Source organism: Geotrypetes seraphini, chromosome 1 (genome assembly GCF_902459505.1).
Source record: "Geotrypetes seraphini chromosome 1, aGeoSer1.1, whole genome shotgun sequence".
In the NCBI taxonomy this organism is placed as follows: domain Eukaryota; kingdom Metazoa; phylum Chordata; class Amphibia; order Gymnophiona; family Dermophiidae; genus Geotrypetes; species Geotrypetes seraphini.
The window spans coordinates 128,031,852-128,044,207 of NC_047084.1; the positions used below are offsets into that span (position 1 = coordinate 128,031,852).

The 12,356-nt window shown below is 42.5% G+C and overlaps 1 protein-coding gene across 2 annotated transcripts in view; it reads right to left on the bottom strand.

Annotated features, from left to right (window-relative positions):
* ANXA5 (annexin A5) overlaps positions 1-12,356 on the bottom strand; it is a 145,223-nt gene that overhangs the window by 3,608 nt on the left and 129,259 nt on the right. For both annotated transcript variants that reach the window (XM_033938395.1, XM_033938384.1), the window contains 3 exons: positions 8,126-8,221; positions 7,537-7,595; positions 1,092-1,214 (listed from right to left, as the gene is read on the bottom strand). In XM_033938395.1, the coding sequence (XP_033794286.1) occupies positions 1,092-1,214; positions 7,537-7,595; positions 8,126-8,221 (278 nt within the window). The remainder of the gene's footprint in view (positions 1-1,091; positions 1,215-7,536; positions 7,596-8,125; positions 8,222-12,356) is intronic.

The following is a 12,356-nucleotide window of genomic DNA, read 5'->3' on the forward strand; positions in this document are numbered from 1 at the left end:
AGTTTTATCTATTTTAGATTATTGTAACATCATCTATTTAGGAGCACCCCAAAAAATTCTAAGGAAATTAAGGATAATTCAGAATACAGCTGTTCGATTGATTTTTGGTTTAAAAAAGAACAACCATATTAGTCCATATTATCATTTACTTCATTGGCTGCCTTTGGAGGCAACAGTATTATTAAAATTTTCCTGTTTCTGCTTTAAGCTGATATCGGGATTGTCTCCAGCTTATCTTTTTCCTCATTTTGTGTTGCATAGACCATCAAGAGAAACTAGAAACTTCTACTTATTTGCTTATCCAAAAATTAATGGGTGTAGATATGACCTTCTTAGATAGGACCCAAGCATTTCAAGCAGGTAGGCAACAATCTTTCTCCTCAACAATGGTTTTCTTGTCCTACTAATCACTTTCTTCCACCTTTCTCAAGCTCAATCAACTTGTACCTTCGCTTAATCTTTGTAAACCGCATAGAACTTCACGGTATTGCGGTATATAAACTGTTATTATTATTATTATTATGTATTCAGCAAGATATGTTATCCTATTGCAGTTTTCGGAAATTAATCAAGACCACTTTGTTCGATAAGTTTATTACTTAGTGAGTTTTATTATTGAAATTCTATTTTACAAATATTTTTATTTTTTTACTGTATTATTGTATTTTGTCGGTTGTCCAGCTCTTTTTAGTGTAAACCGCCTAGAACTTTTGGTTATGGCGGTATAAAAGAATAAAGTTATTATTATTATTGTCTGTAATTGTGTGAAGAGTGTATTTTAAAAACAGTCTGTGCAAATGAGCCCTGATGCGGGATTTTTCTTTGCCGAAATACAGCTGTGTCAGTCTGAGGAGAAAGACGGAAATTAAATCACCTCAGTGCTGCAGTGGGAATGAATCTTAACAGAAACTGGGAGAGTAAGGAAACAAGAATGGCCAAAGTTTTTCCCAGAAATACAACATAACAGCAGGTGAGAGTGTGAATGAAGACAAGTCATTCGTCACCATAGTCTAGTGTTACAGGACAGTATCATTGCTTCCCACTCGGCCCGCCACACAGGGCTCCCTCCCCCTTCTACAAAGGACACCTACCTTTATCGTACTGAACAGGGACTTCCCATAATTCTTCCGGAACTCCTTTCTAATGTTGTACAAGTCTATTTCACTCCTGGAAACCATGATCCTGATAAGGGTATCGTCACTGGTGCCGGCTCCCTAGGGAAGACAGCAGGACCTAAGTCTCATTTGGCAGCCATAAAAGTATAGCAAACTGAACAAAATAAAAACTTATAGAGAACACCCCCCAACTGACCAGGACCAGCCCAACCATTACGCAAAACTAGGGGGTTATCTGGGGCAGCAAAGAGCACAGCACTCAAAAACAAAACCATAAATCTCAACTCACACAAACCAACAAACCACCAGCACTTACTTTAAGCTGCATATTTCTAGGACCTGTGTGTGAGGATCATGATTGTTGAGCTTGATTAGGGATGTGGAGGGGTCGGAAATTAGAAGCCTCTAAACTAACGAAGGAGGAGGGGAGATGAGACTAAGGGTTTGCCTAGCGTGCCTGTCACCCTTGCACAGGCTCTGACCACTGAACAAGCCAAGTATTGTTTTTTTGCTTTTTTTTAATATCATATTTATTGAGACAAGAGGCGTCTAGACCAGTGTTCTTCAACCTTTTTACACCCGTGGACCGGCAGAAAAAAAAGAATTATTTTGTGGACCGGCAAACTACTAGGACTAAAATTTAAAAACCCCGTTTCCGCCCCATCTCCGCGAGCTCGGTCCCCACAAATCATCTGATCCCATCCACACAAGCCTCAGTTATGATTTTATATTGAATGTATTTTATTAAAGTATAAAAAGAAACAATATTCTGTAGAATTGTCATTTTATAAATACAAATAATTCAGAGCAAAGATCAACAAAACCCCTGTCTCCCCTCCCCTTCACATATATCCCCTCTACTATCAAGAAAACTGAACAAGCCAAATTATTACAGAATGCTACACAGAAATATCATGCTAACAGAATACTGAAGTAACACATGACAGGAATAGTTTTAGGGGAGTGCAACTAGGGCAACTGCCCCCTGGTCAGAGAGCGCCCTAAGCCAGCTGGAAGCTAAAGAAGCACTGCCTGGGTTTTGCAGTCCCCAGTTATGTCTAACACCAGCTCTAGCAGGATATATATTTCAAATCTGATATATTCTAATCACAAAATAGAAATAAAATTATTTTTTTCTACCTTTTGTCATCTCTGGTTTCTGCTTTCAATCTTTTTTTCACTCTCTTCCTTCCAGCGTATGCCCTCTCTGTCTCTTCAATCCAGCATTTGCCCCTTCCATCCACTGTCTGTCCTCTCCCCCTTCCATATGGTATCTGTCTTCTTTCTATGTCCCTCTCCCATTTCCATCCAGCTTGTGCCCCCCCTCTCCTTTTTACATGATTCATTCCAGCTTCACTGCTCTCTTCATTTTTATCTCTCCTACACCAGATCTATCATCATTGTCCCTCTGCTTATTTTTCTGCTGACCCCTTCCTATCATCAATCTCTCTACTTTCTCATGCCTGTGTCTCCCCTTCCCCTCCTCTAATCTCTCTGCCAGCTGTTTCCTTCCTTTTTTCATTCTCCCTTCCCTCCTCCTCCTGTCCAGCAGTAACTCTCTTCCCTTCCTCCCCTCCCAGCAGCATTTCTCCGTCTCCCTCTCCAATAGCAGCTGTCCCTTTTTTTTCCTTGCCCAGCAGCTTCCCAGATTCCTTTCCCTCCTCCCCTCCCAGAAGCATCTCTCCTTCTTCTTCTCTCTCTCCAGTAGCAGGTCCCTTTTTTTTCCCTTGCCCAGCAGCTTCCCAGATTCCTTTCCCTCCTCCCCTCCCAGAAGCATCTCTCCTTCTCCCTCTCCAGTAGCAGCTGTCCCTTTTTTTCCTTGCCCAGCAGCTTCCCAGATTTCTTTCCCTCCTCCCCTCCCAGAAGCATCTCTCCTTCTTCTTCTCCCTCTCCAGTAGCAGGTCCCTTTTTTTTCCTTGCCCAGCAGCTTCCCAGATTCCTTTCCCTCCTCCCCTCCCAGAAGCATCTCTCCTTCTCCCTTTCCAGTAGCAGCTGTCCCTTTTTTCCCCTGCCCAGCAGCTTCCCAGACTCTGATAGTGGTTTTCTCCCCTCCCAGCAGCTCTTCTTACTTCCCAGCGCAGCGATTAACGAAGGCAGCCTCGGGTCCTTTGTTGGGTCGCGCCGCCTCTGAGGAAAGAGGAAGTTGCATCATCAGAGGCAGCTGCGACTCAGCAAAAGCCCCGAGGCTGCCTTCATGAATCGCTGCGCTGGGAAGTAAAGGAGAGCTGCAGAGAGGGGAGAAAGCCACTGTCGGAGGCTCCCCAAGATCTCTCCGGCCCAGTGCACGCTTCCGATGCTGATCTTGCCAGTCCTGTGCGGACCGGCAGGAAGTTGAAATGAGTCAATCTTGCCGGTCCTGTGTGGACCGGCAAAAATTTCCTGCGGACCGGCGGTTGAAGAACTGTGGTCTAGACAACGAGAGCCCAACATTAGGCAACAAAGCAAACAGTATATCACACAAGAACATAGTGGTACAAGCAGCACAAGTAGGAATGGAGTTCACAAAGGAGCATGTATGATACAGCAGAACCACATCAGGGGCAAAGTGCAGTGCGGAAACCACTCGCTAGCCATCGCCCCCCGTCCGATTTTGAATATAGAAAGAACATCCCCAATCCCCAAACACTTCAACACAAGCAATCATCACCCTAGCACTACTCCAACGAACCAAGACTCACCTATACACTACAAAACACATGCAGACTCAACAAACACTCACAACACATACACACAATCAAACACATTCGAACACATTCGCCCTGCCGGAGAGCGCCACACCGGAGACAATAGTAAGTAAAATGGTAAATAAAAGAGAAAAGAGCAGGTCTGGGAAACCACTCGAGCCCGCACAGGAACCAATCCAGCAGCAACAATTATGCATCAAGAGCTAAAATCTGCTGCCAAAGGGTGCAATAGAACTTCCATTGGTCCTGCGGGCGAGTCAAGTAGGTGTCCAACTCAAAGCGAGCTTGCTATTTCATCATGGCAACCCACAGAGTATAAGAGGAGGCCTCCTCTGAGATCCAGTATTTCAGGATGAGCTTTTTCCCCACCAGAATCTGATGTTGCGCTTGAATAACTCACTGCAATGGGGTGCCATGGCTCAACGCCGCGATGATACTTGTGACGAAAAGTCCTGAAAGATGAGCACTTTGTGACCCTCCAGTTTGAGCAGTAGTGGCTCGTGGCCAGTAGGGGGTGATGTCTATGGGACGGTAATGGAATGGATGCCAGGACATGATAGTGCAGTATTTTTTGTACAGTTTTTCTACAAAAGGGCCTGTTTTTCATATAATTCTGGGTAACTCTAGTTAGATACAAGCATATGTGTTAGATAAGGCCACGCCCAGTAGAAGCTTACGAAAAATTGGTGAATAAAACTCTGAATATTAGCCAAGGCCAGAAAAACACACTACAGATTAATATTAAAGGAAAGTATAATAATATTCTTTTTATGTACTTTGCTGTTAGGCTAGATCATGGAGGAAATCAGGATATACATGGACTCCATTTTGTTCTCTGTCTTTCTATATCTTCTGTGTCTTGGACTCCATTTGTGTCAGTGACTTTCTGTCTGTCAAGTCTTTGTTCAGGTTTCCTGCTTTGTGGTTCTAATTGATACCAGATGTACCTCAGGCTGGTTAGAAAAAGTATATCAGATTATATATCCCAATCTGAGATATAACTTGCTTTAAGTATGAATGAATGTATGGATGTTGGGCCCAAGTATGGATGGATGAAGGAATTTTGTATTAAAAATGAAATGGAAGAATACTAAGGAAAAAATCCTGAACACAACATCCGGAAATGTTTAACTTAGAGTCAGAGACTGCTATTCCAGTCTCTAACATAGGAAGGCTTCTGTGTGAAGATCAATGAAATTTGAAACTGTCAGCTTAGGGAGAGGGGAAGACAGCCCCTCCTTTCCTCTAAGGCTGACCAATTTTCAGCACTGTTTGTCGGTGTAACATGAAACTTAGCTGTTCAAAGCAGGCTTAGAACATTTCAGCATCTTGCCTGACACAGACAAATTGTCTGAAATAAGTTTTAAGAATGATAAAAGGAATATTGGATACGTTATAAAATGTTAATGTATATTCAGAAATGAATGTAAACAAAACAAATGTAATTTCTGAAACTTTTAAACGTAGAGAAATTTTCTTTGTCTAACTTTAAAGACCACCTCTGTTTTTGGTTGGCCCACGGGCCAATGATGTCACACTGAGCCAAAGGTATATAATGGGGAGTTTCAAAGTATTGAGCTGAGTTCGTTATCAGAAGGCCAGCATTTTGGCAACTATAACGACCTCCCACTAACGCAACTGTTAACGCAATTATGCTTTATTCTTTTGAGTTTCATAATGGAAACATAAAAACAATAACTAAATAAATAATTATGACCTTGCGTTAGCGTCATTTTCCATGTTTTTTGTTATTTTTCACACTTGAGTAAAAGCTAGCAGCGTAATTGGTAACTGCAGCTTTATGAGTGTGCTGGCGTCCAATACCCATGCTCAACTTGCAGGTTAAGATCCCGTCCTCTACGATAATGGGCCAGGACATGCTCCTTCAGGGCATAATTAAGAAACCGTGCAATAACTGGCAGGGGCCGGGAGTCCTCCTCACGTCGGGAGCCCAATCTGTGAGCCCGTTCGATAGAGAACGGCGCCAAAGGGTCAGGCAGTGCAACAGCTTTAGGCAGCCAGTCCTCCAGCCACTGGCACAGGTCGACATCCCGAATGGTGGTAGGGATCTCCACAAACCTCAAATTGTTGCGTCGGCCCCTGTTCTCCTGGTCCTCGAGGTGATCCGCCATGGCCCTATTCGCTGATTCCAACGTGTGAATGCGCTCCTCGAAGTTAGCCGTGACATCCTCCTGCTGGGCTATGCGATCTTCGGCCCGCTGAATCCTGCCTGCCTGGGAGTCCAAACTTTCTTTAATACCTTCCATGAAGGTATGTATAGTGGCCAGTTTGTCCTCCATGACCAAGGTAAGCGATCAGGTGAGTTCTTGTACCGCCGCCACATCCAGCGTGAAGACAGGTGCCTCGTGGTGTTCCGCCATCTTGCCTTCGGGTCCCCTGGTCTTGTCCCTCGCGGCCCGAGCAGATTTTGCTGCCTTTAATCCGTCCCACTCGGAATGTAAGCGAAGAGGCAGATACTGCGCTGCAAGGGGAATCGAGTCCGCAGTGTTGGTTTTGTCACCGGTCGGTCGGGAACAGATTAAAAGGCGCGGCCTGGAGCTACGCAGAGGCACGTCCGTTCACCTTCCCAGCATCACGTGCCCCCAAGCCAAGTGTTTTAATGAAAAACAGAGTTAGTTGTCTTGGCCTGTGATTTTAGCACACTATGGGATCAGAAATTTGATACTAGGCAATATAGTAACATAACATAGTAAATGACGGTAGATAAAGACCCAAGTTGTCCATGCAGTCTGTCCAACCATACATGCTCCATAATGGTCCTTTTTCTTAGATATTTCTGGGCCAGAATCCTAGAGCCCTGCCCGGTAGTGTGCTTAGGTTCTATCTACTGGAGTCTCCGTCAAGGCTCACTCAAACCCTATTTAACCATCCCAGCCATCGAAATCCTCCCCAGCCCATCCTCAACTGAATGTCCAAATATGGGACACAAGCCATGCAAGCCTGCCCAGTACTGGCCTTAGCTCCTTCAATGATTACCTATTATTTTCTGATTCTAGATCCTCTGTGTTCATCCCATGCTTTTTTAAAAACTCTACCACTGTTTTCTTCTCCACCTCCCCCCTCAGGAGCGCATTCCACGCATCAACCACCCTCTGCGTAAAGAAGAATTTCCTTACATTGCTCTTGAGTCTACCACTCCTCAACCTCAAATTATGCCCTCTGGTTTTACCATTTTCCTTTCTCTGGAAAAGATTTTGTTCTATGTTAATACCTTTGAAGTATTTGAAAGTCTGAATCATATCTCCCCTGTTCCTTCTTTCCTCTAGTCTAGGGTACACATATTCAGGGCTTCCAATCTCTCCTCATACGTCTTATGGCACAAACCTCCCACCATTTTCCTCATCTTCCTCTGGACTGCTTCAAGTCTTCTTATGTCCTTCACCAGATACAGATAGTCCATTACAGAATGGGACCCCCTCCCCAACTTTTTATTTTTTTAGAGCTCTAAAATGTTATTGTATTCAGCCTTCAAGGCTGCCCCAAGACGGATGCCATTCAAGCAGTGGATATGTGAATTCACATGGCAGCATTTAGGATTAGAGGACAAATCACTTGGTGCATTTTCAAACACAGTCCTGCAGTTCGAAGGGAAGTCACCTCAGAGACTGATCCAGAAATTAACACCCCCCTCCCCAAAGACTAGATCATCTGTATTCCAGGAATTCTTCTGCACTCTCCCTCACCTGTAGGAAGAGAAAAAAAAATTGGAGACCCACCTTCATGGCGTAATATAAGGACTCAGCAAAGTAACCAGGAACTGATCGGGCACATTTCACTGAAAGCAAAGAAAGACAGTCACTCACTAATCTATAGCATAGATAGACAAAATCTAAGATTCACATTTGAATTCAATTGCTGGACAATGTGCAAAATTATTTTCCATCAGTACCCAGGGTGCATAATGGACAAGGGACCCTAAGAAGGCAACAGAAGGAGTTTGTAGGCTGCACTCATTAAAAGGGGACAAGAAATGATGTACCAGATTAGAGGTGGCCCCTGGCTGAGACACAGCAGCAGCACAAGAGGGTCCGGCCAAAACTCAGGAAATGACAAACAAGAAGAGAGGCGGTATGTCAGGTCACAAAAAGAACCAGCTTGAGCTTCTCAATCTAGTTCTCCTCAGCAGTGTCTTATAAACAGCAGGCTGAGCAGATGTGAACTGAAGCCAGACAGCCAGAAGGTCTCCTTGCTTGCCTCGCTCTCCTGCGCTTTCAGAACCAGCAATAAGAGCTCCAGTAATGGCAGGATGAAGGCCTCAGTCCATCCCAATAACCCCTTCCTACTTTAACCACCACAGGACATTACCGATTGCCAACAGCAGCTTCTCCAAGTGGCCAGAGGTCTCACTGTCGATGCTTTCCTCAATCTGATAACCAGATATGGTCATATACCGATCAAACACTGAAAACAAAAAGAAATGCTGAATAATTCAAAGGGAAACATGTTTACTTGGCCTCTACTAGACAAGACACAGCCGTGAACAGAATCAAGCCCTTAGTCACTCTACTTCAACGTGGCTACCACAGCTCAGGAGGGGGATGGGGCTGAGAAGACAATGGTGGGGACCTCAGCAAATCCAGGGCTGTATTGGCAAACCTATTCTGAGGTCCAGCAATGAACTGAGATTCTCCCTTCCCCCACTATAACCCTCCTGTATGACCCCATGTGTTTTTACCCATCACCAGATGAGTTTCTTAAAGCCCTCTAGAGTCTACAGATGACCACATCAAGGCTTACGGTAGTCCTTGAGCACAGGTCCTGCAGAGCTTAGGTTCTATAGAGGTACATTCTCTGCATAAGTGAGCTATACCCAGAAGCCTACAGGACACAGACCTGAATGGACCCTCTGTCTGAGCCAGCATGGAACATCAAGTTCTTATGCATTTTGTGTCCCAGAAGCTCTTGGGACTTCAAGTTTCAAGTTTATTAGATGACTTGATAAATCGCTTAATCAAATATTCTAAGCGATGTACACTTTAAATTTAACAATTATTAAATATAAAAAACAAAAACAAACAATACAGTACATACAATTATTAAATAATGGGTAAGAACTCTTGATTATTAGCATTGATAAACATAGGAAAGAAGGGATGAACTACAATTCATAAAGTAAAGAAGAAACATTGAGGGGAAACACAAAAGGAAATAATTAACACAGGTTTCATATAGAAAAACATAATACTAAAACTAAAATTATGATATAAAAGCATCTTTAAAAAGGAAGGTTTTAAGTTCAGATTTAAATTTTCCAAGTTCTTTTTCCTCTCGTAAGAAAATAGGAAGAGCGTTCCATGTCTGTGGTGCAGTACAAGAAAAAATAAATTGTCTCCTTGTATTGATAATTTTTAACGAAGGGACAGATAGCAGATTTTGTTCGCTAGAACGTAATGTTCTTTTTGTAGAATAAGGAACAAGAAATCGATATAAAAATGCAGGGGTCTTGTTGATCAGAGTCTTAAAGATAATTAAACATAATTTATAAGTAATTCTGTAATTAACAGGGAGCCAATGAGCCTCTTTGAGGAGTGGTGTTATGATCATATTTTTTTGCATTGGTTATTAATTTTATGGCTGTATTTTGTATGATTTGTAATCTTTTAATTTCATATAGTGCAATTCCTTTAAATAAGGAATTGCAATAATCAATTTTAGACATCACCAAAGAGTGAATAAGTATTGTAATTGATTTGGGACAAAGAAATTTTGAAATGGAATGAATTTTGCGTAACCTATAAAAGGTGATTTTTACAATGTTACTGATATGATCATGGTAAGAAAGTTTAGTATCAAAAATTACCCCCAAAATTTTTGTATTTTTTACTAATTGTAGGGGTACATTAAGAATAGAAATAGGAGCAACAAGAGGAAAACTCTCTTTCCACGGAAATAGCATAACATTGGTTTTATTGATATTGAGTGCCAATCTGTTTTTATCTAGCCAATGATGTACTTGATCTAGTTTTTCATTAATGACTTGTAGTTCAGTGCACAAAACCACCCTGCCCCATCTTTGTATTAGTGAAATCTGTGGTAGAAGAACTAAAATTGTTAATAAGTCATTACAAACTGGTCTTGTAAGGGAAAGGGAATGAGGACTTGTATAACGTCTTTTGTGGTTTTGGCATTTCAAAGCGGTGGACGCTGGAGGATTAAGTGACTTGCCCAGGGTCACCAGGATTTGATCTCACAGAGACAGATAATAATAATTTTATTTTTCTTATTACCGCTATAAGTTCTAAGCGGTTCACAACAGAAGATACATACAGTCAATGTATATCTAATATAATAAAATGCTAGGCCGCGCATGCGCAGTTCCTAAGTGTGTGCCGCTTTTCCGTGAGCTGTAGCGACACATAGGAAGTGCGCATGCGCGGCTTCTGGTCCATCCTGCTGCTGCGTGTTCGTGCATCACAAAAGCTTCCCTGTTCTCCACCTACCGGCCGAAGCGCGAGCGAGCTGCGGAAGTGGTGGTGGTGGTGGCCAGCCTCAGGTATCAGTTTGACGTTAGGATGGTGGGGTGGGGAGGCCTGCGGAGCCCAGCAACTTTCCGCTGCCCGGGACCCGAGTCATTTGCCACCGCCCCCCCTTCCGTTCCCGCGGGCACGACTGGCGATTTAAGCAGCGTATGCATCAGTCTTCACACGCTGCTTCGGGCCCTTCTACTGCCCTGATTTGCTCCACACGTGCCTGAGTAAATCAGGGCAGTAGAAGGACCCGAAGCAGCGTGTGAACACTGATGCACACGCTGCTTAAATCGCCAGTCGGGCCTGCGGGAACGGAAGGGGGGGGGGGCGGCAGTAAATGACTCGGACCCGCGTTTGTAGTCGCCACTGTGGGAAGGGAAAGAGGGTAGAGGAAATGCTAATGCTGCTGTACAGGGAACTGGTGTGGGGGGAGGGAAATGGAAGGGGAAGAGAATGCTGCTTTGCACAGACAAGAGGGAGGAAGGGAGACAAAAAGACAAGAAGAAAGACACAGGGGCAGGTGCACAGGGAAATGGTGTGGGGAGGGAAATAGAGGGGGAGGGAATGCTGCTTTTGACAGACAGACAGAGGGAGGAAGGGAGACAGAAAGAAAAGAAGAAAGACACAGGGCCAGGGCCATATACAGAAAGACAAACAGACAAAGGGGGCCAGGGACAGAGACAGACAGAAAGAAAGACAGCGGGAGTCGGGTCAGGAGGGGTGCGGGATGGTAGTGGAAAGCCAAGGAAAAAGAAATACTGGGAGGGGAGTCATCTTTGATTGGAATCTAACCTTCAAGAATCAGATTGATGCTATGGTTCCTAAGGGGTATTATACGCTGTAGACCATACTTTGAAATACCTGCATCAGATTAGTGCATCTCAATGGCCACGACTTTGGTCTTGGAGGTTAAGGTGGACAATATCAGCATCTATGAGACAAACATGGGTTTTTCTTTTACATAGAGCCTTTTGGACCCCTGTTTGTTTACATAGAATTGATAGCTCTAAGTCTAATAGATGCTGGCATTGTCATCTAATAGAAGCAGGGACATTAGATCATCTTTTATTTTATTGTCCATTCATATTATTATTTTGGAAATCAATTTGGCCTCAAATAAATAGGATGTTGGAAAATCCGGTAGCCTTGACATATGATACGATTTTATTTGGTACTGCAATGAGAACTCGGAGTCAAATCTCGTCAAATAATAACAAATTTATTTATATTGACTGGTGTAGCAGTTCAACAAATAACATACAATTGGAAGAATTATGACAGATTAAATTACAACTTTTGGTGGAATTCAGTTTGCCATATATATAAGATGGAGCGTTCATTTGCAACACAAAAAGGATATATTGATAAGTTTAAGAAGATTTGGGGACCATTAACAGATTTTTGCAATGATTGATATAATTTTTTCCCATAATAAGATACTTGATAAAGGGGGGGTGGGTGGGTAGGTTTATTCTCTTTATCACAAAATATCAATAAATTATCATAATATTTGTTATATTGCATGCAACTATCAAAATAAGGGGAGGGAAAGGGATTATAATTGAATAATAGTTGATGTAATTATTAAATATTATATGAAGTCTAAAAGTATAGTAAGGATTATATAATGATATGTTGTATTTACAGTAAGTTATGGAAATATCAAGTGTATACTTAATGCAATTGTATGAATTTTTATGATACACTTGTTGTTATATGAAAAATGTATAAAATGTTAAAATAAAAAAAAAGAAATACCTGCATTCAAAGTTTTGGTCCAGTCACTATTATTAAGCCATCTGGCTTACTGTAACATTGTTTATATTACTAGCACCAAGAAAAATATGACCAGATCGAGACTCACTCAGAATACTACAGTGAGATTTATCTATGGTCTGAAGAAGTTCGACTATATAACCCCCTTTTATCATGAATTGCATTGGCTTCCAGAAGAACCTCACAAAATCTTTATATTGGGCTGCCTTTGGTTATGCCCCACTTTACTTAGTTAATAGATTTTCATTAGCTTCTCAAAGGAACAAGAAGATCTCGTGTCCTTTTTGAATCTC